Source organism: Gavialis gangeticus, unplaced genomic scaffold (assembly GCF_001723915.1).
Source record: "Gavialis gangeticus isolate Ggan-Ray unplaced genomic scaffold, GavGan_comp1, whole genome shotgun sequence".
NCBI lineage: Eukaryota > Metazoa > Chordata > Crocodylia > Gavialidae > Gavialis > Gavialis gangeticus.
Genome location: NW_017729015.1, coordinates 9,281,409 through 9,291,290, shown reverse-complemented (window position 1 = coordinate 9,291,290; position 9,882 = coordinate 9,281,409). Strand labels below are relative to the sequence as shown.

The following is a 9,882-nucleotide window of genomic DNA, read 5'->3' as shown; positions in this document are numbered from 1 at the left end:
GGGGCTGGAATGGGAAGCAGGTACAAATGCAAACCCTCATCCTTTCAGCACCACTAACCACAGTGCCATCAGATTTCCATAAGCAACAGCTAAATAGTATATATGCCACACAGCCCCCTGACAATATGGACTCCTTATTCATAGGAGTAAGATCAGAAACGTTCACCAATCAAACAAGCAACGCAATACAGGAATTAGATGTACACTGAAGACCCTGTTCAGTAAATATCTGAGGCTGTGTCCAGCAACATCCCAGGGCCTTGTACTCATCCTTACCTTTCTTGACACCTGTCTGGTACTCCTTCCACTCTGTTTCTGAAGTAGAGCCAAAGAAATTTCCAACGCACAAAAGCATCTAAAATCATTAAAAAATAATGGAAGAACTCTTTATGGTGTTAAATTATAAAATATGGCTGCCTAGATATTCTGCCTTATTGACAAGCATTTGAGTTCAAGGATTAATTACTTGGGATTTCATTTAATTTGATATACATAATTAAAAAAAAATCCTTAACATCTATTAAGCAGGAGACAGACTACACCACATTTCAAATTAAGAAGTTAAATAAAGATCCTTTAATTGACCATCACATGAATATGAGCTGTCAGTGCGATGCAGTGGCCAGCAGGGCAAACAGCACGCTGGCATGCAACAACTGATGCATCTCCTGTAAAACTAAGGAAGCAATACTGCTGCTGTACTCAGCACTGGTGAGATTGCAGTTGGAGTAGTGCATCCAGTTCTGGATGCTGCACTTCAATAAGGATGTGGAAAAACTTGAGACGGTCCAGAAAAGAGCCACCTGTACGATCAGGGACTTGCAAGGCAAGCCATACAAGGAAAGGCTGAAGGACCTGGGCCTCTTTAGCCTGAAGAAAAGAAGGTTGAGAAGGGACTTGATAGTGGCTTACCGCTATAATCAGAGGAGTGTATTAGGAGCTTGGTGAACAACTGTACACTAGAGCACCCCCAGGGAAAACCAGGACCAACAATATAAGCCTCTGGAAGGCCGCCTCAGGCATAATACCACAAAAAACTCCTTCACAGTCAGGGTGTCCAGACTGTGGAATAAACTCCCTCCAGAAGTGGTGCAGTCACCTACCTTGGTGGTTTTCAAGAGAAGACTGGACTCTCACCTCGTTGGGGTCAACTAACCCCAGTTGTCTTCCTGCCTAGAGTGGGGAGCTGGACTCAATGATCTCTGAGGTCCCTTCCAGCCCCTAACATCTATGAATTTCCCTCTTTATGTATAAAGGATCATCAGAAAGGATATATGCTGGGTTATTGTTTGGGCTGGACTAGATGACCTTGGCAGGTCCCTTCCAGCCCTAGTTTCCTGAATGTGCTTCCAATAAAGGAATCATATTAGGGGGTTATCAAGGCTGTCATACCAATTAATTAGAAGGCACTTACGATGCTAAAGTATTACTGATTTTGTTGACCAAATTCTAAAATTGACTGCTTAGGCTGCAGCAAGACTGTTGCCTTTTTGGACACCACTACTACCTGGGAGGGAGGAAGGTCACTTTATAATCCCTGCGCCGGGGGTGGTGGACATTGTTAACTCCCAGGGTGCCAAAGCCACACTGAAACAGCAGCTTCAGCAGGTTGCGAGATGAACGCGGCATGGCAGCGGCTGCTGACAGCTGCAGCAACGAGCCCTGTGGGATAAAACAGGCCCAAGGATGCAGGTAGCCCAGCTCGCTAGAAGCCCTGCCGCCTGCAGGATCCACCTCCAGGGCTGGTAGCTCAGTACCTCTGTGCTGGAGCGCAGTGTAGGAGCAGCAGACCGGTGAACCTTACCTCAAATGCGCCGCTTTTCTTCTGCACAGCTCGCACCCTGTTGAACAACGCGTCCAGTTTCCCTTCCACATCCCCACAAGCCAGTCTAGGGAGAGAAGCACAAACAAGGCAGCTCCAGCAAAGGTGCCTGTTTACAGCCCGAGGTGGCAACATCCAGGACAACGACAGGCCCCGCACCCCCGTCCCTCGGGTCCCGCCGCCGCCTGAGGCCGATTCCCTTCAACACAGCGAGTAACCCGCGGCATGAAGCGGGGGGGGGGGGGGCCAGGGGGGGGGGGGGAGGGGCTCCGCGGCGCTTCCCGCAGCCTCGCGCCCTGCCCGGCCCGGCCCAGCACTGCTCACACTCTGAGGGGCGCCCCCGCCATCTCGAGTCCCCGCCAGGAGCCCCGCGCCGGAAGTCCCGCCCCCACGCATCCCGTTCCTGGCAGATTTCCGGGTGCGTTGGTAAAAAGCCTCCCCCCGGAGCAAGCGCTTGCAGGTTCCGCCTCACCGCCCGGGGAAGGAGCTTCCGACTCGCTGCTTTCCCGGGTAGCCTCCGCGCTGACTGCTGCCCTGGGAGCCGCAGCGGCCTTTCCGCTCACCCGTCTCTGTACCCCACCAAAGCCGCCCCCCCCCCCACTTGACCTTGTGCAACGCCCGGAGGCTTCTTCCGCCAGGCTTCCTGCCCCGGCTCTCTCCAGCCCCTGCGGCATCGCCACACACCCCCCTCCCTGCCTGCTGCACAGGCTGCCCCTGCCAGCAGGGGAGTGCGGGTGCTGGGTGGGCACTTACAGAGGGGAGAATTGGGGGCATTTCTCTAAGGCCTAGAAGGACCAAAAGATGCCCATGGCTGCAAAGCAGCCAGCGAAGTGACCTAAAGAGACCACAGCGACTGGACACAAAGGCAAGAGGATGCACGCGGGAGAGGACTAGTTATGGAAGCTGCCGTCAGTATGAAATGTTACCTTCTAGAGCGAGCTGGAGAGATGATAACGAGGACTAGCCATGCAGCTGGAGGCAGTGGTGAAGTCTGGATGAGGACCTGAAGGAGGAGAAGAGGGGATGGTCTACAAACTGTGATTTGTCTACAGCTTGAGAACAATAGGACCCAGAAAGCAACCCACTAAATACAGGTTGAACGTGGTCACAAGGACAAGACAAAGGAAGAAATTTGCTAGCCCAGGAAACGCAGAATTGATGAAGTTTCCTGCAAAGCAGGTTGAGATGGAGAAGAAAGCAAGCCAGTCTCCATAGATCAAAGAGGTAATGCAGGCAGCTGAGAACCAGAGCCCAAGGAGCAAAGAGGATGTTACACAGGTGATTGGGAAAGATAACAGAAGATGGAGTGACCTGCTGACAGAATAGTGCAAAAGGGAGAGAACCTGAGACTCTCACCACCACCAAGAAAACGTGAGATCATGATTGAGAACTTTGCAGTAAGATGAATCTGCAGGTCCATCACCAGAGTAGACCAGAACAAGAACACACAATATGCACGTGAGCCTGAAATGATGCTGATGTGAGAAGAGAAAAATGCACCAATGGTCTGCATGCCAGGACAAACACTAGCAGATTCCTGCCCAAATGGATTAGAGATGACCATGCCAGGCTGCATGTGTTCTAACGAGCAAAGGCTCAGTTAATCTGCAGTAGAACTCCTTCAGTCCCTAGAGAAAAGTGGAGAAGGCATGACAAGATGATGAAGATCAGCAGATAGATCAAAAATTGGTTCAATGAAGAATGTTTTGGGGTGTTCAGGATAAATTCCTGAAAAGAGGATTCTTTTTAAAAGATGCACTACCCCCGAGTCCGTGGGGAAATAACTTTCTGGATGTGAGGCTGTCAAAGTCCTTTCCTTGAGGGTGTTGTCTGTTATCCTTGGCCCTACTCTGACTCATGCTCTTAATATATTCCCTCTTGCATTCCAACTTTTAGTCAGGTCAGGATGGCTTGCCCCTTTTCTGACAGCTCAGTACTTGATGCTTGGAGCCAGCAGCACTAGCTCTTTTCTGCTCTTTTGGAGCCGACTGACAGACTTTGAGGCACTGGAACCACCCCCAAGGGACTGATGCTCTATGGCCAAGCCATATGCTCTGTTGGTGCTGTGCAGAGAGGGGAGCTTCTCACTGGAGAAGCAGGAATAAACTAACCTGAGAAATAAGACAAAAAGGAGGCTTCCATGCCCATGACAGTGAGCCAATTGGGTCCCACACCCCAGGGTCCTGGCCTCTAAAGGTCTTGTTCCATCTCTCCTCCATCCTTTCTAGCCAGCAATGCCTCAATGTGTCAGAGGCAGACTGAGAAGGCAGCCTTTAATGTAACAGGGCTAGGCTCACTTCTTGCTCCTTAGCAGGACAGACACCTTATAAAAGCCTAAAGGAATGTCCTTCCAAAGGACTAAATCTTTTGTGATTACAATAACCACCCACAGAAAGCCAGCTCTTCTCAATGGCAACAATAACCATCACTCAGAAATGGGAGTCTCTCCCTTAGAAATGTGTTCCCTCACCTACCACTGCAAGCTGCTCATCACCTTAACATGCTCCCCTCTTTAGTTGATCTGTTCCCCATCTCATCCCCCATATCAAGGTTTTGGCATTGCTAGTTACTGCCTACTCATCCTATATGTCCAATAGAGACTCTACACTTTTGCAATAGCTTTGAAAGGAGTAGATTTAAGCACAGCTGCTTTCCAGTCTGACCACTTATTTATCTTTCCTGACACTTTTGGAAAGGAATGGGAAGGGTGTGTTGTATTTCCAAAACAAAAACAACCAAAAAGAAGAGGTCACATGCTGAATTCACCAACATGCAGCATTTTCAACATTGTGCAAAGGTAAACATGAATACAGTAGCATGCTGCATGTCCGTAATGACAGATTTCTGACCATGGCTGCTGTATTAATTCCCTACCATGGTCAGGATGATCATGTTCAGTTTCAGTTTTCAGTGGAAAACACCTATATCCTTTTCATTCTTTCTGGATTTTGCCAGCAGTCATTACTTGCCCATCAACCCTTTTGCCTGCCGGTGCTCAGTCCAGTTTCTTTTTTTCTATGTTAATGATAAGCTGTAAACATGAATGAATAAAAGCTGTGGACATGACGTGAACCCTAATGCCATGCTGATTTTCCATTCCAAAGGGTGCCCTACAGTGGTTCTGAGCCTTTCCCTTCTATTCAAGCTCACTCTGCTCTAATAAACCTGATCCAACTTTCAGTGTAAAATATTGCCATCAACTTCAGCGGGAGCAGGAATAGGCCTCAGGTCTCCACAATATTTTGAACAACCAAAAAAAGTTTATGGGGCTTGTCTCTGTAGTCTTGCCTTATATAGCAGTATAGTGGAAGGGCAGTTCATCCCTAGAGAAGGAAGGAAAAGCCCAAGAACCTAGAAAATCACTATAGTTAAGTTAGAGTCACAAGTGTGTAAGGGATGTCAGAGCTGTAGCTTTTAAAGGGCCTGCTTTCACCAGAAGACACTGTTCCTATCATCTTGATCCAACCCTGCCTCTAAAGAGCTGACTGGTCAGAGAAACCAAACACATGACAACTCTTTCAGTGCATTCTGAGGAGGCTTTAAACTATACTGACAGAAGCAAAGCTTGCCTGGACCCTGGTTTTTCTCCTGGTCAACAGCAGATGCTGGTTGTCTTCTGTGGGACTGCAGGAATGAAACACAGCATGGCACAAATTGGTTCAACCTTGTTGGTCACCTTCCAATACCATGCATGGCATCTGGTCCAAAATTCCTCCTCTAGTCCTGGAGTGGCTGTGAACATTACTAATGTAGGATCCAGTGCAAAACAGGTTAATAAACAAACAAACTAGTTTTGAAAAGGCCTGGAAGGAATCTTCAGTAAGCAGAAAACCCAGTCCAGCTGTCTGCTCCTGGAGGCAGAGAATTCTAGGTATCGTTTCCAATAAAGGACCTATGTCTGCTCCATGCTCAAGATTCTGCTGTTTGTATCTTGCAAAAGGTAGAGGAGGAAATCCAATTAAGACTCCTGGAGAGACAAGGGTCTAGAGAAGGGGATAAAGGCAACACTTGAAAGAAAGACCTGTACGGGAGTTAAAGGTCAGGATGGAGACAAAGATCTAAGTTCAGCTGTCAGCTTCATCAAAAACTATCTGTGAGCAGAGGCAACACAAAGGGCTTAAATTTCCCTCTGCACCCTGATACTTACTTACATGGAACATGGGTATAACACAGTACTGACTCAGAATGGCATAGTGACATTCAGTTTGCACAGATGTGATGGGATGCAATGAGTATCTCTGTCTTAGATCTTCAGTCAATAAGATGGGGATAAAACAGCATTTCCTACCTCCCACGTTTTCTCTGCACAAAGCATGAGCTCTCACAGGAAACATCTACTCTGCACAAGTACAGCATCTTGTAAAACAGGTCCCTGATCTGGCCCATGGTGCTATTAAAATACTCGTAAGAAATCCACCGTTGTCCTTTGTGTTAAGAAGCAATCCATTTGCATGTAGTTTTTTTCTTTTTAATGCAAAAAAATAACCAAAACACATCTTCCTCCGCTGTCCCCACCCCTGGGTCTATTTAATTTGTTGTCGTCTTGTTTAATATTTCCAAACAAGCAGATATTCCCCTACCCCTCCCAATTCTCTGCAATTCAACAGCTGAACTGAGCTCTCCTCCCTCACCTCACAGCCAAACAAAAGAAATCTGTGAAAGAAATGGGGGGGGAGAGGCAGTCACACAGCTAAAGTAGCAAGCCAGTCCTAATCCTGCAAATTAAGGGAGTAAAAAAACAAAAACACCAAACATAGCAACTAGCATGGTACAGTTCCCAGCGTGCAGCATAAACAGAAGGTGCTCCTGGGCCCAGAGTCCAGCTCCCCCAGGAAGCAACAGCACAACACACGCTTTATACATCCAGGAGGTCAGCATTAGGCTAAAGGGAGGGCTGTGTTTTCTTTTCTTTCTTTCTTTCTTACTCAAGTTAATCTTTCTCTTTTATGCACAAGGCTTAAGCAATCTCAGTGTCTTACAAAAGCATCTGCAATAAAAAACCTAAAGGGTGAGGGAGGGGAAAAGGAAGAGGCAGGATTTGGGTTAAATAACCCAAAACTGATAAGAGCAGCTCAAGGGTTTTTGCACCTGGCAGATCTGGAAGGGAGAACAAACCAAAACAAATAAACAAAAAAAAAACAAAACAAAACCCAAACCCCACCTCCTGTGGGGTAGGAAGAAGGACTAAGAACACGAGAACAAGGGTTGTTGCTTTCTCCATCAAAAGCAAATTACCAGCATAGTTGATAATGAAGAGTTAGACAGAATTCCCTTCCCTGGGGAAAAAATGAAGATGAGGTACTGGTTTCCCCCAAAGCAAGAAGCACCCCCTTCCCAGGCAGATCAATGCTCCAGTTACTCTGGGAACAGTCTTCCCACATTAAAATTGTCCTAGCAATGATCAGGTCTGGACAAGAAAAGAACCCCCCCCCCCCAACCCCAAGCATGCAGACTGTCCCATTGTGCATTCTCAGGAAGAGGAAGCCTTTGGTCCCCTTCCTGGGGTCTGTGGGGAGTTTAGGCAAAGAAATTCTTCCTCCTCCCTGCAAGCAGTAGGTTTTGTCCATGCAGAAAAGGAGCCTTTTCCTTGGGTATACATGTTTCTCCAGCTTTTTTTTTAAATAATTGTTAAAAAAAAAGAAAAGAAAGAACAAAACCCATGGGAACTAACAGGGTGGCTGTAAAAATTAGTTCGACAACAACAAAGAAAGCAATCCTCCCCTTAACCATGAGATTCGCTTTCCTGGCTAGTCCTCCAAGACCACAATCTCTACATTGTGGACCTGGTGCTGATGGTCCTCAACCTCTGCCACCACCTTCTCCTCAGTCCTCAGCTCTGTTTCCAGAATCACAGCTTTGGCTTCTGACTCCTCAGTCTCTGCTTCAGGATCTGGTGCTGGGTCTATCTCTATGATGGTCTGTCCATCTTCTGTGGTACCCTCAACAGCTTGGATGGCAGAGGTCAGGCCAGACTCCATGGCCACCAGTTCTACCGGGTTCACCACTGCAGCCATGTTAGCTATGGCACTGCTGTCCTGCATAGCAGCTGAGCTCAGCAGTGCCAGGCTGGAGGATGGATGAAGGGTCACAGTGTCAGATGAGTTAGTCTTGGAGGATGACACCACAGTGGTATACCGGAAAAGCTGCGAGCCAGATGGCAAGGTGTGAACAGTCATCGGGCTGGAGCCCTGGCTGATGGTTGCCACTGGGATGTTGCCTACTGAGAACTGTTGTCCCATGGGTGCAATGGCAATAGGCGATATGACCGTGAACTGAGGCTGCTGGATGGGGGTAGAAGGACTCAAGACCGTGGCTGAAGCAGGGCGCTGCAGGCGGGGTCTTTTAGGGGGCTTTGGAGCACTGACGGGCATCAGCACCACATTCTGGATAGTCTGAGACTTTGCCTTCTGATCCTTGGCAAGCTTCTTCTGCTCCTCCAGCTGACGTTCCAGGTCTGCAAATAAACCCAGTTACAAAGCATATTCAGATAAAGCTGGGATCACCGAGATCACTGGGAGATACTTGAGGCCACCAGGAATAGCTGCAGTCATGTACTTTTTTTATTTTACAGTGGAGCTCCCCCCAACCCAACTGCAAACCAGTAGGGACAAAAATCTCCCTTGAAGCACAAGGCAAGACTGATCACTGCCCTCAGCTTATGCAAACATTCACCCAGGTTTGCTAATGCCTCACACCTCCCCGGCACCTGCTTTGAGCCAATGCAAATGTCTGCAAAAGCCAGAGGCAAAGGAAGTTCCAAACCAAAAGCCTGGGCCTTCCTCTCCTTTGCAGAGACATCAACCTTTGCTTATCTGCTCACATCCCCCATTTCCACTGTGTGGGAAATGGATGCCATTGCAGCCCAAGTCTGTTCCAGCTGAAGAGCAGACAACTTCTCCAGGGACAGTGAGTGCCAGCTCCTAGCCTTTGCTGGATGTCAGCTCAGAACAGACGGCATCTGTATGCTGCCACAGGGGATGGAAATGCCAAAGTCTCCCTCAGACCTCAGCGGCTCACTACAAATGTATCACTCATGGATTCTCAGCTGAGGTAAAACTAAGAAAAACAGAGGAGGAAGCATCTTAAACAACCTTGGATTAAATTTCCTCAATGAATAGAAAACACCAGCCTAGTATCAGTTGTGCAGGATTAGACCAAAGTCCAGCACAGCTAATATGCTGATGTCCGCGGTGGACATGCACACCCTACTTCCTCTGACCAACTGCTCATCACTGAGCTAGGGATTCTGAGAGATTCATCATTTATCTTCAGGATGAAAGGGGAGTCAAATACGGAAGTTTCATGATACAGCATTTGTAACATCAATTTACAGTGCTGCATGAAAGCACCAGCTGTTTGCAAGATAAGGATAACTTAAGGTTTTAAATAAAAAGGAACAACACGTTGCTTTGCATGGGTTCAAATGTCACAAGAAGGACAGGTCATGTCGGCTGCAGAAAGCAGCGAGGGGTTTCACTGATAAACAATTCCCACATACTGGTTGTACCTGCTAGAGTATAAAGAAACTGCTCTTCTCCCTGATCCGTCTGGCTTTTCCTGTTGTCCAAAACTTTCTTGACAGTGTCCATCAAGCCAAAAGTGTGAGCCACATTATTTAGGACTGCAGCATCTGCAAAGAAACCTCACATGGATTACTATCCAATTCCTTACGTGGTCTGAGAGTCCAGTCAAGGAGCTCAGAAGGTGAGAACCTTTTTGAGATTTACTTATTGGACTTCACATTTTCTGGGACTTTCTATAGAAAGGGCTTACTTTTTCCAGGAGTGCAATTCCAGAAGTCCTGGGTGGCAAAAGACTTCCCACTGCCTTCTCCCCATAACACTGACCCCCATCAGTTCCCAATGATGGAACAATCCCATTCATTACATAATAGATAAGAAAGAGATGCATTGTGGCAGCAGCTCAGAATTCCTATAAAGTAAGCATGGTTTGCTTACACAAATCCATCAGCTCTCTGCCCACAATGCTGGCACTGTCATTAGTTGCTACAGAGAAGGTTGTAGCATGTTTTTTGTTGTGTTTTTTTTTTTTTTTTTTTT

General features: G+C 47.5%; 2 protein-coding genes across 6 annotated transcripts in view; both read right to left on the bottom strand.

Moving 5' to 3' along the window:
* Nucleotides 1–2,223, bottom strand: part of CWF19L1 (CWF19-like 1, cell cycle control (S. pombe)) — a 29,359-nt gene extending 27,136 nt beyond the window's left edge. For 2 of the 4 annotated variants that reach the window (XM_019512183.1, XM_019512185.1), the window contains exons 1-3: nt 2,147–2,223; nt 1,805–1,889; nt 277–355 (exon numbers count right to left, since the gene is read on the bottom strand). In XM_019512183.1, the coding sequence (XP_019367728.1) occupies nt 277–355; nt 1,805–1,889; nt 2,147–2,169 (187 nt within the window). In that variant the 5' untranslated portion in view covers nt 2,170–2,223. Of the gene's footprint in view, nt 1–276; nt 356–1,804; nt 1,983–2,146 lie in introns of those variants that run through there. The other 2 variants (XM_019512184.1, XM_019512182.1) reach the window with 2 other exon arrangements.
* A 5,209-nt stretch (nt 2,224–7,432) lies between these two features.
* The window catches only part of GMEB1 (glucocorticoid modulatory element binding protein 1), a 10,108-nt gene continuing 7,658 nt past the window's right edge, over nt 7,433–9,882 (bottom strand). For both annotated transcript variants that reach the window (XM_019512179.1, XM_019512181.1), the window contains exons 8-9: nt 9,330–9,452; nt 7,433–8,276 (exon numbers count right to left, since the gene is read on the bottom strand). In XM_019512179.1, the coding sequence (XP_019367724.1) occupies nt 7,570–8,276; nt 9,330–9,452 (830 nt within the window). In that variant the 3' untranslated portion in view covers nt 7,433–7,569. The remainder of the gene's footprint in view (nt 8,277–9,329; nt 9,453–9,882) is intronic.